The following is an 18,885-nucleotide window of genomic DNA, read 5'->3' as shown; positions in this document are numbered from 1 at the left end:
ATTCCATGATGCCTTGGCTCAGCAGTTTGGCAGCTTCTTTTTCGGGGTGTCACTGCCCTGTTCGTCGTCCATCTCTGACAGCTGCAGCACCGCACACTGCAGCCCACACCAGGGCAGGGGGGCTTTGCAAATCTCCTCCCAGCTATCACTGTCAATGTCATAGCCAACCACGTCTTGTGTGGGGACTTCCCGCGAGTCCTGCCATTTCTTTCCCCCAATGAGAAGAGCTGTTTCCTCTACTACCACCAGACCATAGCAAAATCGGTCATAGATCAGTGGCCTCAAACGAGTCCATTGGTTTTGATCAGGGTCATATCTTTCTATTTCAGAGAATGGTTCATATAAACCTAAAAATGTGAATATGGTTTCTCTGATTGTCGCCATTTGATGCCCAAACCGAGCAATGCTCATGGGGGCTTGTTTCATCCACTGCCCTTCAAGTGAGCTCAGAGAATATAAGTCCTTGCTTGTGCTGGCTGGTTCTGCATATTTGCCACCTGAGATGTATATAGTATTCTTGCAAGTGGCGCTGGCATGACCATGTATCTTGCATGGCAATTCCCTGGCCTTCGTCCATCTGTCTCTAGTGATGTTGTAGACTTCCACAGATGAATGCAGACACCCATTCTCACCCCGTCCACCAATGGCAAAAATATTGTTGCTTAAGACACAACAAGAAAATTGGCATCTCTTTTCCAACATGCCTGTGATTTGGGTCCATGTGTTAAACCTTGGATCGTAGCGATGGACCTTGTTTGTAACCGATAAGATCTTGTCACTGTTCGAGTCACTTGGAGTGCCACCTTCTATTTCTCCCCCCAAAACGTAGAGGAAGTTCCCCACCACACACACACTGTGGTTCTGCACCCCATCACACACCTTTGTGAGAGCTTTCCATTTATGGTTATAAACATCAAAAGCCACCACTTCAGTGATCAGACCCTCACTTACTGTCCCTCCCCCCAGAAGGATGATCCGAGTTTTCTGGTTCCTCAGTGTGGTGGACTTATCCTGCAGGATTGGCTGTCTGAAAACCAATGTATGGTAGTTTATTGCTTTAATGATCAGGCATTTGATACTTGCAGTAAGGGGCACTTCTGACTGTGTGTAAATTCTCCTCAGGTCTTCCACTGGGATGAGACCATATCTTATGTGCTCCAAAAGGCTGCTTGCATGAATCAACCTGGATTTATCCTGCTTCAGCCACAGCAGCAGAAGATCCAACAGCCTGGTTTCCTTCACCATAGGGAGATCTGGTGATTCTACCACCGCTAGCAAAGTCCTGAAATTCAGCTCGAGCAATCCTGACAAGTCCAAGTCCAACAGCTTCCAGAGGTTGTTGACAATGTATTTTTCTGCTGCAGATAGGGCAGCTGGCAGGTAGAACCTCCTGGCAACATTGGCAGAGAAGCAGCAGTTCTCCAAGGAGAGGTTGTTAACCAAGTACTGATTGCACAAGCCAATGGCATCAGTCACTTGCAAGTAGCTTGCAGCTTCCAAGGTCTCCTCCAGGCTTTCAAAGGAAAGAGGCAGCAAGGAAGTGTAAATGAAATCCAGGACGTGCTGGAGACCAGTGGGTGAGACAACCTGCAGCTGAATCACACTGGCTTTAGATTCCTGTGTGTAACTTTTGAACATGGCTCGGAAATAGTCACTGGAGCATGCCAGCAAAGACTTGTGTGCAGGAAACTCATTTTCCTTCACTTTCAGCAAAATATCACATAGAAAGCCCTCTGATCTCAGGGTCTGGTAATGGGAGAGCACCGTGGTGCAGTGCGCTTTGCAGTAGGACAGGAAGTAGCTCATTGTAGGTAATGCAGCGCTTTCTGCTTGACTAAGTTACTAAATAATGCCATTAGACAGTGAAACAGATGCCTTAATCAACAGCCATTTGTATGAATGCCCACCAGACCTCCAGCTGCTAGAGAAAAGCCCAACCAAAAAAAAAAACACAGTCTCTCGCCTGGCATAGGGGAGGAATTAATAGATTTGTAGCGAATTCAGTGCATTCCTTTATAGAAAAAACTGCTGAATGTCATAACAGCTGTAATAAGATGCTTACTTTTCTCGCCTCCGTTTCTTGTGTAGGGATGAATGAATGGTCCACGGCTGTGCTGAGCACTTGCTTGGCTGGCCATCAGGTGACAGATGAGGGAGCTAGATGACAATCCCAACAAGTAGCACTTTGTGTCTGCTCAGCCGTCGCCCTCGGCCCTCTTTGCTCCTCAGGCAACTCAAGTAATAGATCCTCTCTGCCTGCCAGCGCATGGCTTGAGGCAGAAGCAGATGTTTATCCTCTCTTGTTTCAGACTCCGATAAGTTCAGACTGCACCGCACCCGGGACAGCAGCCCCTTTCTGTCCTCTTTTCACACTCTCTCAGCTGAAGATCAGGTCAGCACCCAGGGATTATTTCGTGAAGGTTTCCTAAGACAATAAATCTCTGCCTGGGAGGCGCTGAGACAACCAAAATATCTCGGTTGGTCACTGGGCCAATCCAACACAGTGCATATCTGGGCCCCGCGGCTCACATGACTCAGGCAAGGCTCACAGCTACCAGAATAGCTGTGGGTGCCCAGCCCTCCCTCCCTCCACCCCCCCCGCCCCGGCCAGGATCCAACTGCCATGGGCTGGACCTGGGGAGGGCTGCAGCCCTCAGGAGGCCCACAGCCCAACAGCTGGTCCGGGGCACCCAGAAGGGAAGCGCAAGGGCAATGCATCTGCACGCTGGGGCCAAAATAGAGCCCTGCTTCTGCCAGAGCAGCTGGAGGGCTGGGTACTGGCTGGGAGCAGAGCCCATGCAAGGGCTTTATCATTTTCGACTTGTCCCCATTAAAAGCACGTACAGGGATTATCTCTGATTTTCACCTGAGTTTTCCAGGATAGAATTTCCAGGTAGAATTTCTACCAGGAATAGTAGATCTGGGCAGGTTATACATGCTGATTTCTTACAGCTTTCCTTTCTTTTTCTGTTTGTTTGTTTGTATCTCTGATGGAGGTGTGCAGGAATCTCCCTCTGACACTTCTCTTTCCAGGTCGAACGCCCTCAGGATTTACAAAGTGACAGGGTAGGTGAATGCCAGCATTTTGCTGCCAGCAGACTTGAGGTAGAGGAGGATCCCACAGGACTGATAAATCTCACCTACTGCTGAAGCCAAAGGTAAAGTCTTTTTACTGCACTTTTAAAAATATTTATTTATGTGTTTTAGTGAAGTTTATCAAGGGGTGTAATCAAGGGGTGTTTGGGATCTAACTGAATCCCAGTACAGACCATGTATGCCACGCTGCTCCTCTAGGGAACACAAGCTGTCTTGGCAAAGAGGCTGATACTTGCTCATGCTCTGCTCTGCATGTGGGGGAGGATTCTAAAAATGTCATTCTTCATTGCTGCACACTTCTGTACATTTATCTCCTGCTTGAACCCACTTTCCATCATTGCATTAGAGACCATTAATCAGGATCATGTTAATAAAATAATCCTCCCTGGTATCGGAATGACACGTGTAGACACTAGATATGATGTAGGAAAGGGATGCTTTCTTTCTCAATGGTTTTGCCTGCATCCTTGTCAGCATCACTTTGAATACTTTCAGATATTGCTACCAAAGCTATGTAGCTGAGGCCAAGCTTCATTTTGCAGCTTTACCTGCTTTGCACACAGCAGAGGCTGGGTACCTTTGCTACCCGTTTAGCAGTCATGCACCAGGTGTGATGCAGAGCTGACCAAATTGGCTTTCATCACAGGTGCAATGCAAATCCTGCACAAAGGTGTTCAGGTGCCAGCTGATGGTAGGGCACTGCCAAAGAGGCCAGCACTGATTTAACTGGGCCTGATTTAACACCCATGCCAGATAAGCAGCTCCTGTAATGGTATGAAGATTGTTTATGCAGTTTGCTCTCATGCCTCCTCCAACTTCATGGCAAGCTGGCTAATGGAAAAAGTAAGAATCATGATCTACATAAAGCTGTTTATTTGCCTGGAAATTTATTCTTGTTTATTTTCAGTTATAAATGAAACAAAGACAACCCCTTTCCAATCCCTTGCTCTGGAATGATTAAAAAAAAAACAGATTCTCAGTGACAAAATTAAGTTTCTCCCTACTTCACTTTTTGGCAGTTAGCTTAGTCTAACTTGGGAGCTCTCCTTTAATCAACAGACAAATTATCTTGCAGGCAGCTTCTCAGATCTCCAGCATCTTTTGAGAAATTTTTAATATCCATTAGTGATAGAGCAGGCAGTGACTAAATAGCAATGAATCTGAGAAAGCAACCTAGCACTAGGTGGGACATAGTCAAACCATTATCTTACTTTTCACATTCATAATTTGGGAGATCAGATCTAATTTTTGACGCACAAGATGTTGCTTAAAATTAGGGAAACATTAGTGTTTAAGTGATATATGATTTTCTGAGAATAGATAATACATTTGTACTCATGAGCATCATTTAGGCTTTAAATTAGGTTTAGATTTCAGATTCAGAGTACATTCTCTGTTTAAATCATTGCTATTGTGCAGTAGATAGTCTGCAATAAAGAATATTCTGGGGATGCACTGCAAAAAATGTTGGATTCCACTCTTTTTTTTCTTCATATAAAAGGCTGGAAAATGTTCTGAATTGCAGTGCTGTATTCCATTTAATCTTACAAGTAGGCCATCGGTTGGTAAACACTTCAATTACCATTGTAAATGTTCCCAATTATTTTTTGAGTAAAGGTTATATAAAGAGTTGTACAAGTAAAATTAGTATCATTAGTAACAAGTGGCTTGCTGCAAAATATTCATTACAAAAATCTACAGTGGAGGATTTCCAAGCTACACTTCATACCAGAAGGAAATCAGTGCAATCCAGAGTACAGCACAGCAAAACGTTCAGCTGTTTAGCAATGTACTGCTTCAACACATACAGCAAAAGTGAGCTAAATGACTAATGGCATACAATGCTGTAGAATATAGGCTTTCCAGAAACTACTGCTGAGAAAGATTATATTGATTTAAGTTGTCCTGTAAAAATCACTGGGCTGGAGTTTGTACTTCATCCTCGAATAATCACGCACAATAGTATTTGGGTCATCCCATCTATTTAAATGCAAGGATGTTTGGACTGGGAAAGCGTTCTGTAGAAACAAAGTAGTGACGGACGTGAAAGAGAAATTTCCTTGCAGCTAAAAGCAATGTATGGTGAGATGGTGTCTATATATGAAAGCACAGGAGAAAGTCTGACATCTTGGGTTCAAGAATCAGAACAGGGATTCCAGCAAAAACTCACTGCATGAAGATGCCTGCTATGCCATGGTTGTGTGGAAGCTTTCTGTGGAAGAAGAGGGGAAAAGGAAGAAATGCTGTTGGCACACTTGAATTCAGTGATGCGGTGCCCAAGCGCTGGGCTATAGCACTTACTACACTGATGTGAGAAAGTCAAAGTGCATCAAATGGTAAAAGGCAATATGAAATAAAAGCCCTTAGATCAGCTGTATCTCATTTGTTTCTTTCCTTTTCGCAGGTTCCTTTTCACTTGTCTCCAACAAAGACAGAGGCAGATACAGCTCCTATTGCTCTCCTGCCTTATTAGAGGAGAGCTTCCCTGGGGAATTGGAAAAAAAAAAAAAAAAAAGAGTTGGGAAAGTTTTTAACCTGGGCTGTTGCCTCTGAGCATCTGCAGTGGGATGAGTCAGGCAATGCAGCTGCAGAATAATGAATATGATCGTTTTTTTCAACCAGCTCTTCAGAGCTGCTGTGCTAATGGCCTCTGCAGTGTTTCACAATGGAGGGCAGTTTTTACCTGCTGCCTGGAGTCTGTCTGTTTGTTTGATGTTTTGCATCCAGCCTTCACTGTTCCCTTTAAGGAGGCAGCAGTGCCTGTACTGCAGCTGGGTAAGGGAGACCTGAAGTTCCTTTCCCAAGGATTCCCCTGCTCTGCATCTGCTCAAAGACTGTGATGGCCGCTGTGCAGTGAGGAAAAGTGTGGATCTCATGGAATTGGGTTCCCAAAAATTGTATACTTGGTACTTGGGCAAAATAGGGATCTTCTGACTGTGTGACCAATAATGGCAGAACAAGCGACTTCTGCTTATAGCTTGGTGTGTCCAGTCTATTGTGATGTGATTTCTGCACACCTAGAGATATATGTGCTAAGTACAAAATCGTTATAGCTGTGAACCCTCAACTCAGGTCTAAGAAAATGATGAGTAAATGGGGACTGGCTCCCCATACTGTCCTGATGCATTTACTTGTGATTAAAACTGGCATTTATTTTTATAGGGACAGAAATGCAAGTAAAAATAACACTGCTTTGGGACCACAGAGAAGGAAACAGCCTTCACGGTGTTTGCTGCAGAGCTCTTTCTGAAATAAAGGTTCTTTTGACACAAGTGGGTTGGGATTCAGCTCTTCCACCCTCTTCCATTCCCTAATTCACATTTGAGCAAATGATTTTTGTTGCTTAGCAAAGTAAAGGTTGCAGCATAATCACCTTCTGTTAACACTGTTGGTTTATGAGATAATGAGAGCCTGATGTCCACACTCAATTGATCACTGAAAATGTTCTTAGAATGTCTATTCCACTTCATTGTTATCATTAGCATCAGCAGCATGTAATTTGGTGACTTTAGATTCGGTTGCCTCCACAGTCTACAAGTCAAGCCTCACTGCTGGAACAGAAGGGACTAGAGCTGCACCTGTAATCCTATTTTATTTGCTCATAAACACCTGTGTTTGTTTCTTATCCACTTGAGAAGTAGGTAAGAGATGCCACCCAAGCAAGCCCTTATATTGGATGACGTGCAGCTGGAATTAATTGCATATGCTGTGGGATGGATAATGAATGGCAAACCAACAAAGTCTATACAGGGTTTTTTTTTGTCTCAATGACATTTAATGAATAAAATCATCCTGGAATGTGACAAAGGCATTGATGAGATGTGTTTTATTCCCCCTTCTAATACTAATGAACGACTGAGGGGTGCATGACATGCAAGTCTCACTGATCACTTGTGAGGCTGAGGCCAGAGCCAGTCCATGAGAGTAAAAGGTACAAGTAGTTTTACTCAACAGACGGGGAGACATAAACACTCTCTAAATTCAATGCCTGGAAGAAATTTATGGATTATTTATAGGAACTGATCTGCATAAATCAAGTTTTCTTCTCTGGGCACATCAATGGAAATGGCCTCAGACACCACCCTGCTTCCTCTGGTAAGCATACTGGCACATGCATATAAGCTGGGGATAGTGGAGAGCCAACACCCTTATCTCCAAGACAGTTGCTAAGAATTAACATAAGTGAGCTCATTTTTATTAATTTTTACTTGAGAATTCTTGTTGGCAGAAACAATGCAAGTATTAGCTTCCTCATAGCAGCAGCAGTGCAAGGATTTCTCTGCCTAGAGGAGAAAAATTAAACAACAAATAATAAAATAAACATTCTACCTAAACTGGCTAGAAAAGCTGAAGAGATGCTTTTCATCTCTCTTGTTTAATTATTGACGAAATTGATTCTCAAAGGGAGTTGTAAGGGAACTGTTATGTCATGGCCTGAACTGATGATAGAGCACCTGGTGAAGATGGTGACTAGCCCAGGTGCAAGCAAATCACCTATGCTTCCTAGGTGAGCAGAACAGGCGGACCCTGGGTCCACCCCTCCCTGGGCTCATGTAAGGGTTAGCTCACCAAAAGGAGAGCATCTTCTGTATGAGTGCTGCTTCCTGAAGGATGTTTTATGGCCAGAGACCCTAACGGCAGTCAGGTAGGTCAACCTTTTCCTGTATAGGACTGTTGGTATTCCTAATGATTCTTTGCCTGGTACTGTAAAGAGCTTATCAAAAGCAGTTTCACTGATTCTAAAGGCCAACAGGAGTGAATATGGCCTATGTTCTAAGCTCCAGCAGCATGCAACTGGCGTAACAATATATCACCATTTTCTTAGTACAGTGGCGAAGTTATCAGGAGAGCTCTGGGTATCGTTTGAGATAGAAAAGTCTTTGGTGTATGCGTGATCATCTGTGACACCAAAAAAATGAAACTGTAGACTTTAAAAAAAAGAAAAAAAGCTTAGAGAAGATGGACTATGAAAGTCACTAAGAGGGAGATATAAAGCTCAAAAACTTCTGAGCAAAACTACCTTTTCAACACTGCAAAATTTTTTTTGTTGTTGTTATTTGGTCTCACAAGTGGCCTACTTCATAAAGACATTGAGTGTCTCTCAGCAAAAGCATGGAAAGTACCTAGCATAAGAAGCTAGCATCCCTTGGATGAGCTGCCCCAACCTTTCTCAAGTACCAAGCACCTAGGGTAAGCACTTTCTGTCTTGTGTAGAGTGGGTTGGTTGGAGACTCCTTCTTACTTGGACTGGGAAAATTGCTCTTGGAGTGAAGGAGTATTGCTCTTTGGAGATGGCGGTTAAAGGATGTTCTTCAGGAGGCTGCCATGTTCCTTCAAAAGAATCCAGAGTTCTCATGCACACAAAACTAGTCCAGCTGCATCCTTCTCCTTTCCCATACCCAGAGGCAGTGCTGATACATAAAACCCCTTATTCTGATAGTGGTCGTGTCAAAGGGGAGGATGCAGATGAAAGGTGAAGAACATGAGAAGACAGTCAAACAGAAATACTATATTACAGCACTAATTTGATATCATATCTGCTTCGAATTCTTTAGCCTGGCAGGTCAACACATTACTGGTACTTCTGAGGTAGCCCAGTGACAGCAGTATGGTTGTTTATGTCAGCAGTGACCATTTTGGCAGCCTTTCCTACCTTTTGGAACTTTCTATCCTTCTTCTCTGTATGAGCTAACAAGCATGTTATTGTAGAGGAAGTTTCCATAATTTGAACTATGGCAATTACAAACCTGATTGGAGGAGACCTGATTTATACAACGTAAGTAGGCTTATATATGCAGAGGAGTAGATAATCTCAGTATTTACACTTCAATTTAGCTCATAGTAATATATGTGCCTGCGGCCCTAGCATAAAAAAAAAAGTCAAAATTAATATTGTAGTTTTAAAAACTAAGCATGAGGCACGCTTCCAAGACATCGCTATGCAGAGAGCTGCTTTGCATTGCTGCTATACAGCCTTATTACACTAAATGAACTGAAGTTTTTCAAAGGGAAGTCTGCATTAAGTATTTTCTCTCATAATTCTTACCATCAGAAAAAGGAATCCTAAAATTATTGCTGGGGTTGGGTGGTTAAGAAAAGAAAACACTCAAGTTCAGAAGATACTTTAATGTGGCTGTGCCTACTCAGTTGCGATATCCATCAGCTGTGCCTTTAATAAGCAAACAAACTGTATACTCTGGTACTTTTACTACTTGTGGCTATGATTAAGAGGCTATAAGTGGAATAGTAAAATAAAAGTAATCATCACTGAAGTCACCTGTCCATTTCTTTTTTTTTTCTTTTTTCTTTTTTTGCCAGATGGCTCTATTTGCCTTTGACTAAAAAGTCCAGCAGATTTTATGCAAGGCATTATATTTTTGCAATTTTCTCATACTGAGATTTGTCATCTATTAGTTATTTTCCAGTTCAAAATTAGAGTTGTAGGGAAGTAGAGGTTGGTTTTAATTCCCTTGAAACCAATAGGGGTTTTGCCATGAACTCTGGTACAGGCAGAAACACAATGTTCTTGTCACAGAGAAGTATCTGTCCTACTTTAGTTTTTCAGCCTTGAACACCAGCTTTCTCACCTGATATGAGGACATGTTATCTCCCAATGGTCCTACTGGAATAAAGATTGTATTAACGATCAAGCCCTTTACAGCTAAGCCCGTCATCTGCTATAAAAGAGTTGTTGATGAGTTTCTACGTAGAGCACGTGATTTTTGCTTGTGTTAACTCTTAATATGTAGGCATTGCATCAGCTGCCTGCAAGGGCAGACTGCCCTAGTGAGTGCACTATGCAGCGGGGCAGAGCAGAGATAATGCCCAGTCAGACATTCCTAAACTGAAGCCTGCACTGAATCTCTGGGGAATGGTCCTCAACACGGACCAGCACTGTGCATGTGCTTGGAGTCCCTACCATTGACAACGCTTGTGTTACTGTAGAAGCAGATGGGCTTGTAGGTTTGCTTCTCACTGCTTTTGATAAGTAATATGTTTTGTATTTCTTTTTGTTTCTTTGTTGGTTTTTTGTTTGTTTGTTTGTTTTTGGTGTGTTGTTGTTTTTGCTGTTAGGCAGATAGGAGTTTCTCCTGTACTTGTCCATATTTTCAGAGAAGTTACTGGAGGAAAATATGGCATTTGTACAGTCTGAATTACTGAATGTTACCATAATCTCCAGAAAACAAATACCACTTGGTTCTTACATTTCTATAGGCTGTCTGTGATTCCCCATGCATTAAAACTCTCAACTGCAAAGATGAATAAACTGCAAAGATGAATAAAAAGGCATCAGTAAGCCATTAAGGAACAAAAGTGTTTAGGGAATTTTGAAAGGCAGAAAGAGCACTCAGAGGACTCATAATTCCTTTAGGCAGTTAAACAGTCCTGATGGCCATTCCCATTCATGACAATGTCCTTTCTAGTTACTGAAATACCTTGATTCTGTTATCAAGGTGACACCACAGTGTCTGTCTTGGTTCAGGACAGCGCTGTGAGTGATAGATGCTTTAGAAACATTCAGAAAATGCTGGCAGCTGCCCTCCCGTGAACCCACTGTTGTAAATCATTGCTGTCAAGAAATACGGTTGCTCTTAATTGTTTGGGTTTCTCTTAGAAACAAATATTTACAGCTTCTGGTTCACACGGTCTTCTAAAGGTCACAGATTCTAGCTCTAACAGAAGACAAACTGTTCAGTCTTAAACTATTTCACACTGGCTCCCTGTGTAAGCCTGTGCTGCCGTAAAAGCAGGCATCGCTATGGGACTCGTGTAAGGACAGAGGAACAAAGTTCTCCTTGCCTGTTTCAGCAAGTTATTTTTAAAAGCTTATGTGTTCAGTGACTGGAAAAAGCCACCTTCATTCTTATTCTTTTATATGGGATGGATACGTTGTATGCTAATGGTCTGCTGGGAAGTTAGAATTACTTTCTCATATAGCAAATCTGTATGGAGAGGTGAGAATTTTTATTGGATTGCTGTTAGTGAGAAATTTTGCATTACAAGGACTAAAAATGATCCAGGTTTTCCAAAACTATTACAGCCCTTCTATGCACAACTATATGTAGTAGCTTGTAGAAAATCTTCAGAAAATCTTCTCATCAGCTACTGGCTTAATCTTTGCTTCCTAAGATTATTAGGAAGTTAAGAAAAAAGTTCCAACTGTTATTTCTTTTACCTAGTTTTCATTTCATTATTATGAAAAATCACAACTGAGGGAATCACTGAGAAAGTTGTTAATAAATTCTAGGTCCTGACTCTTCTCACACTGTTTGAACTGTGTAAAATTTCTAATAACGCCAGCCACCTACATGGTCAATTGAACTGCTGCCTGTGAAGGCAATAATTGGACTACAGAGCTAGATACTTAGCCAGGTACTGAAGATGGTTTGGAATTTGACTTAAACCTTTAGTTATTTTCCTCTCCCTTTTCTGTCTTGATTGGTTTCATTTTGTGGAAGTGTTAGAAGGTGAAGCTTTGCATGACTGAGAGTTACATGATTGCTTACGTCAGTTCCCCTGACCAGAATCATTTAATTCTTGCTTGCATTCATCAAGAACAGCTCATCTTCTTTTAAGAGCTATTATTTTTGTCATCTGACCTAGAAGAATCACAAGAGACCAAGGTCTTTAAGAACTGCCTGCATGCAACTTAACCATGCTTCAGGGAGTATAAGCCACTGCCAGCATGGAAATTTATAGGATTGACATAATTTTCTGATTTGATTGCTCTGCTCATTGTTGCAGACTTCCTGCCCAGGTATCAATTTTAACATCACGCAAACATATTACATTTGTACAGACCAATAATACCAGCTTTAAATTAGGAAACACTTCCTAATGGTATGCGTAATTAAATGCTAGGATAGGATGTCTAGGGAGATTGTAGTAGGATTGCCATCATGAATAGATCCTTACAATACACTGTAAAGAATATACTTGGAATTAGGCAAGTATAGTTGCTTGTACTTAGTGGCAAGGAGATGGATTAGATGGTCTTCTGAGTCCTCCTGGGGGATGTAGTCTTAAGATTTTCTGCTCGAGTCAGAGTTAAATCATGCAGTCCTATGAACCATGAGGAGTGTGTATTAATAAGTGATTCACACAGGTGATTTTCTAAATTAGATGCTCCTCTCAAAAACAAGAGCCTTAAACTGGAAAAAGCTCAAGATCATGCTGGTGTGTGACATTTTAGAGACTTCTTTGTGGTTGCTCCACTTGGAAAACTTACTGAGCATGTCAATAAATTAAAAATTTAATTCCTGGGGATGTCACATCTTCAGCACTTCTACTGAGATAAATCAGTCTGAAAAGAACTTTTTCTGAGAGCTGACTGGAGTCGCAACTCCACCATGGCTGAAGACAGAATCTCTGTTTGTTTTTTTTTTTTCTTTTTTCCTACACTACATGCGGAAAAAAGATCTTATTCTAAAAAAAAAAATCAAGTTCTTGCTCTCCATGACAGGAAAATACACTTCTGTGTGTCACTTTGTGTTGTTTTTCCTTAAAGAGAAGAACAACAACATGTAAAATATCAGTAAGCCCCTCTTTCCCCCCCCCCGCCAAAAAAAAAACAAAAAAACACTCCACAATGGCCATTATCTCTGACTCATCCTGTCCTAATAGATAGAGGTTCAGGAGAGAAACTCAGCTGGAATTTGCTCTTGTTAAATATTTTCTGCATAGCGCAACACCAGCATGCATTCTAAGATAAAATGAATACAGAACAAGCAAAATTCTTTAGGAATAGTGCCTCCACACTGATATACAAGTGTGTTTCCTGAAATAATGCCATCCTGTAATGCAAAATTATACACCGGTGTGCTAGTTCCCTTGTTTCTCAGGCAGGTCAGAATGACCTTAGAGTGGAAAGCTGAAGGAAGAAGATTTTATGTGGGCATGAGGAGCATCCTTCAGGATGCCAGGCTACCACGGGGCTATGGTGAGAGATGCTGTGCTGGCAGAGCCTTGCTCCTATGGGACAGCAAAGCAAGAATTCAAGCATGAGAAAAACACTAAGAAAAGGCAGCCTCAGATGATCCTCAGAGTGCCCTGTTTGTCCATGTGGGCCAAGACACAGGTTCCACTGAGCCAAAGAACTGCTATTAGTTTTAGCTGCATCTTGACTCAGAGCTGAGATGCCATGTCTGGCAGAGGTTGGTGCTGTCCTGAATGAATCGTGTTTCTTGGTGCTGCTTGATTAGAACTCAGGCATGCATCATATAGCATATCAGCTCTTTGTAGGAGGCCATGCAACCATGCCCAGTGAGGCTTGGGCCCCCTCCTTGCTGCCACTCCACTGGGATAGGGTCTGAAGTGCCACCTGATGCCTTTCTGAATCATGCTGTTCCCAGGGCTCCTCCAGAACAATAATGAGCTATGGTGAGCCATGTGCTTCATAGATGAAACATCAGGCTAGAGAGAGAGGGAGAACTGTAAGATGCTGTTTTTTGCTTTCCCTTTCTAGAGATAGTGTTTACAGCGTATTCTCTTCTGAGCATTTACTTTGTTCTGAATTCTCAAAGTCTGCACGCAGAAGCAACTGCTGCTGCAAACTGCTGTGGCTGCAGTATGTTGTGATGCCATGCTATATTGGCATGAGACCTGGCCCTTGGTTTTAGTCATTGTGATGTTGGCATTTTTTTTGCTTGCCTTGCTGGACAAGCAATGTAGGCAAAGCACTTTCCACTCTTCTCAAGAGCTAGAGAAGAGCACAGGTGTCCCATTTGTGTCATAGCTATATGAATTCACGCCAACTGAATTTTCTCAACTGTGTAGTACTGTGTAGTGTCATTTCCCTGACCTCTGTGAAGTTATTCCCCCCCTTACGCTACCCTGCTTGACAGCTCTCAGTGATAGAAGAGTCAGCAGCACTTTATAGGAGAAAGAGTCAAAGCAGGGAATTAAGGCACAGCCTCATGCAGAGACATTAGTGCCTGAGTCACTGGGATGTCATTCAGGCTCTGGGACAGCCTGTGAAGCCTTTCAGATCACATGTGTGCATGACATTTAGAAGAGGTGGGTGACCTCACGGGAGATTATCTAAGAGATCTAAACTGACCATAGACGGCGGCATTGGAAGCTTTCATTTATCCTCACTAACCTTCAGCCATAAAAAAGGAGGATGAGTGCACGGATGTGCATGCAGGAAGTATGCGAGAAGCGCTGAGAACATTGTGAAAGCCAGAAGGCTGATAAACCATACCCCAGCTCCAGTGACACATGGATGTCATGGAAAGAGAGAGGAGGACACAATTTGTTTCCCAAGGGAGAGTGTTTTATTGCAAGCCTTTTCTTGTGCGTTTACTACTTGACTGTGCAGCAGAGGTTTTTTTAAAAAGAGAAGTTGTGCTCCTTTCCTGATTTTTGTAGAAAACTGTGAATTTGTGCATCCTTCTCACCTTCTTAATTCTAAATATGGCCATTAGTCCAAGGTCAACCTTGGGAACAACTGTGAGGCCAACCAGAAAAGCTGAATTATTCAGTTCCCTCAATTCCTTTCATTGCGCGCCCTGTATGTCCAAATCAGCATCCCATCTCAGACCACACTCTTGGTGGGGGACAAGGAGCAAGGCAGTTTTCCTGAGTTCAGTATTAATAAGGTTGCAAAGGGTCGTGAGATGTCTTCTCAAATCTGTGGCCTTCTTCTAATTATTCTTGTCATGTGTCAGCCCAGCGCATACCTTTCTTCAGACTGGTGTTCCTGCTGAGCTTCCAGTTAGAAAATTGGAACAGAAGCAAATAAATGGTATGGCCACAGAGATCTTGGTAGCTCTGAAATCACTTTTGCTCCTTGTCCTGCTTCTCCAGGCAAAAACCCACGCCTATGCCCTCTTCTGCCTCTCATGCTCTGCCTTTTCCATCTCAATCTCTTGAAACCCGTCCCTCTGTGAGTTATCCCTCTGTACCTGATGAGTCCATTTGTTCATATGGTGGGTCCTCGTGTTCAACAAGCATGTGAATCTTGCCCTTTGTGTCCAAATTCAACCCACATGGTCAGAATCTATGTGCTCAAGACAGAAAATGCTGTGTTCTGCATTATTATAACGCCCCGTTCAGCTATATGTTGAGTTACGCATTTTGGCTCAGATCAGATATTGCAGGCTCCGTATACATGTGAAGTCCATCGCTCATATCAGTAGCAGAATATTGCTGCTTTGTTATTATCTTTCCAGGTGTAACACAAGTCTTCTGTAGAGTATTATTGAAAATATTTGCTTCACAATTAGTTCAGAGTAGCTTAGTGAGAAGTGAATATGACAACTGAAGAGGTCTGTTTATTCTACAAATTATTTTAGTCTGCTTCCAAGAACTCAGAAAAAATGAATTTTACCAGATTTGACTTATCTTACAAGCAACCATTACCTTTCGTTTGCCCCTAGAAAAAAGGGGCACGAACTAAGGTGTACATTTTGAGGGCTGAAAAAGTGATAGTAGAGGGAGTTTTCTTCATAGTTATTCATGAGCCAGTAGTACTAGGCAGCTCGTATACTGAAATATGTTTTTTGTCCCCAAAAATCCCTAGCTTAATCTGCTTCACTTAAAAAGCCAAAACTTATTCAAATTACATGCGCACACATTAGGGAAACCAGGATTTAGTCAAATGGGCAAAAGGAGTTTGTTTCAATGTTTTGGCCCTAGAGCTATTATCAAGAAAAATACAACTACTTTCCTCAGACAGCCCTCTCTGGTTCTCTTCTCTCAACACCATCAATTTTTTACAATACAAAATCCTGCCAAAGTGCAGGATTTTTATTACATAGTCTCATAAATAATTTACTGATAACATGGAATGAGAGATGTAAAAGAGGCATCTTTATCACTGATGTGATCACAGTGACCACAGTCCTGGTAGGATGCTACTGAACTCAGTGAACTGTGCTTCAAGGCTTTGATTTTGGGAATTCACTTCCATAAATACAATTGCCTGTAACTGCAGATGTTTTACTGGAAGGTCGCCTTGTGAGAATATCCTCTCAGCATTTAGATGGTCCTCTCCAGTGCTGTATTTTGTCCAGGTGTGGCCTTTTATCCTTCATCAGTTGGTGCTTCTGTCTGCTCCCTGTCATGTGCTTACAAGTGGATTAGTGCAGTGGAGCCTTCCTTTTGCTACTAAATATAATAGCTTATGCCACCAGAGAAATAAAAACCATTCTATAATTCAGGAATGCATAAAGTAGAGCCTCCTGAGTGTTAAAGCAAGCAGCACTGATTGTATTAGAAATTCAGAAGTGTTATAAACTTTTAATTGGAAATCATTAAACCAGAGTCGTCACTTGAATTATATTCAAATATATGAAATTTTTCAAGTAACAGAATTCATTACTTTTTCTTTACCTCTAAGTTAAATGTTTGTTCGTTTGTTTCTTTTCTGTGCAGGTGATCAGAGAAATCATTAGATCCTGTTTTTGCCTAGTGAACCACAATTAAAATTCTCCTGCACAGTATGCTGAGATAGTGGTGTCTCGTAAGACTAAATCCTTTGCTGGAAGGAGAGACACAGTAATAAGTACTTTTGTTTTTCTAACAGAACATATCTCTACTATGCTGTTGAGTAGTTTTTCAGAAAAAAGATACATTTGGTCTTTTTCAAAATTGGCTAATAAAGAGATAAAAGTGCGGAGAACCAGATAGAAAGATAGAAATGTAAGCTTTTTCTCCACTATACATGCACTGAGCTTAGTGACATCACAGCAATAAAGTCCCTTTGATGTACTGTCACGCCAGCACTATGCAGAGAACAGTGTAGATAAATGGTATTGAAATCCACTTATTTTGCTATATTTCATAGGTCCCTCATTAAGCAGGTTAGGGATATGGGGCTGGAGGGGAGTTTATGTCTCTGTGGCTTGTTTATGATAAATATCTATTTTGCTGGAACCCTTCCTTTAGCTTCACTGCCTAGAGACAGTCATTTACTATCTCATTAGTGAGATGTCAGTAGATAGCTGTTAATGAGTTTGGTTCATATGCACAAAGGCTGACGTGTAACTAGATGAAATAGGTATAATTTCAGCATGATCTGTTGTCATGTACTTCATTGTAACACCTCAATGTTTTCTTAAATCTGTTCAAAAATGTAATATCTGGGGTGTAAAATTTTACATGCCAGAAGTAATAGACTACAAAGTTAATGGGACAACTTTCACTGGTCTGTCCATGCCCCAGTCAGACCCTTACATAATATTCAGATGAAAAGTAATAGGACTAAGACATGCCAGTTTGGACCAGTTATTATAAATTTGGTAGCTGAAACAGAGAGATCCTTCACAACCTCTTTTTTTCCATTACTATTTTTTTCTTTCCTGGTGCTAAGTCGCTGAGCCTATGCTTTAGTAGAGATTCATTGTACTGCTAAGAAATGAGGGGTCTTAATGTGAGCAACTTGCTGATCCTCTCTGCCGCATAGTTGTCAGCCTCGAGACAGATTAAAATTATACATATATTATGAAATTTCATTGAAAATAAAGCTAAATAAAAATTGTCTTTGCTTCTGCCTACCCTTTCCCTGCTGTTACGTTTCAGTGGTCAGTGGTGGTATCCGTTCACTTTGGAGGAAGGAGTTGAAATATGATGACACACTTACTCATTTAGATGTGATGACTGTTACACAGAATTCTCTGAATCTTAAGAGCTCTGTATGTTTTATAGGTTGAAAGATCATCCTCCATCAAAGCAACTGTGAAACAGGCTAGGTCCATTCCTGAGTGGAATGGGATTTCCCTTGCTGTGGTCTTCAACCACATGTGATGTGAACCCACCCTTCAAGCTGTGGAGAGTACCAAGCTAATGGGACTTCTTCCTCACATGCTTGTGTACTTCATTGCTGACAGACAGAAAGAAGTAATAGGTATCTGCCAACTAAAGGACAGCACGGGGAAAATTTATGTATAAGACTTTTTGTGTGCGAAAGAAAATTCAGAGCAGCCTGAGCCAGTAGGACTAAGCAGTTCCTCAGTTTTCCATTGGAAGAGGCTTTCCCATTGCTCCCAGCTCTCCTCATCACCTGCAATTTCAACTAGGAATTTTCTTAGCTATGAAATGAGGGGGAAAAAACATAGCCTTAGTTTTCCGAAATTCTCTGAAGTGTTTTTAAAGTGAGTAAGGAATAATAAAAGCTGAGTCCCTGACTCACCTTGTCTTTAACTGCTTCTGGTTCAAAAGGTTGTGTTTTCTCCTCTTTTGATCATCTGCATATTGACAGAAATAATGCACTCCGGCATCAGTGACTGGTAATGCAGTGTGTAGGGAAATTACTCTTTTTTGATTAAATAGACATGATGTTAATCTCATCGGTATGTAAATGAAAGGTGCTCCTGAGGCATTCTGCTTCTTGAAGCTTTCATTTCAGCCTGTCTTTTGGGGATGTTCTCCTCTAAGGATTGCTTTAAAAGAAATCAGCTGTAAGGATATAAGGATGGAACAGGATACTAAACAATGTTGGTATTACATATTTAAAGTAAAAAATACAAGAACTGAATTGAGCAAGTACAGTTCCCTTTGAATTTACTGTACACAGCCACTCAAGTATACGCTTGTAATAACGTGAAATATAAAAATATTGCTATTTAGGTTTTGTATTGTGTCATGTAGCCAATTAGAATTAAATGGATGTAATTGTTAGTAACATTCAACTTGAAGCTTGTTTTCTAACCAGAAAAATCATCTTTATTTTAACTGAATAAACAAGAGCCAGGCAGAATTTCAGATGATGAAGAGTTTCTATCAATGGTAGATGAATATTAGTTCAAAACAGCTCTCTTACCCCTTCATAGTAAATGACACAAAGAC

General features: G+C 41.5%; 1 protein-coding gene and 1 long non-coding RNA gene across 2 annotated transcripts; one reads left to right on the top strand and one right to left on the bottom strand.

Moving 5' to 3' along the window:
• Window positions 1–9: 9 nt before the first annotated feature.
• Window positions 10–2,510, bottom strand: KLHL34 (kelch like family member 34). The gene has a single exon (XM_048955283.1). The coding sequence runs from the start codon at window positions 1,804–1,806 to the stop codon at window positions 19–21; it is 1,788 nt and encodes a 595-aa protein (XP_048811240.1). The 5' UTR covers window positions 1,807–2,510; the 3' UTR covers window positions 10–18.
• Window positions 2,511–2,737: 227 nt separating this feature from the next.
• LOC125697797 (uncharacterized) lies at window positions 2,738–5,492 on the top strand. The gene is made up of 3 exons (XR_007378929.1): window positions 2,738–2,893; window positions 3,034–3,158; window positions 5,209–5,492. It is a non-coding gene; the product is annotated as an uncharacterized LOC125697797 (long non-coding RNA).
• Window positions 5,493–18,885: the final 13,393 nt, after the last annotated feature.

This window comes from Lagopus muta, chromosome 1 (genome assembly GCF_023343835.1).
Source record: "Lagopus muta isolate bLagMut1 chromosome 1, bLagMut1 primary, whole genome shotgun sequence".
Classification (NCBI taxonomy): domain Eukaryota; kingdom Metazoa; phylum Chordata; class Aves; order Galliformes; family Phasianidae; genus Lagopus; species Lagopus muta.
This window is presented reverse-complemented; position numbering and strand designations above follow the sequence as displayed.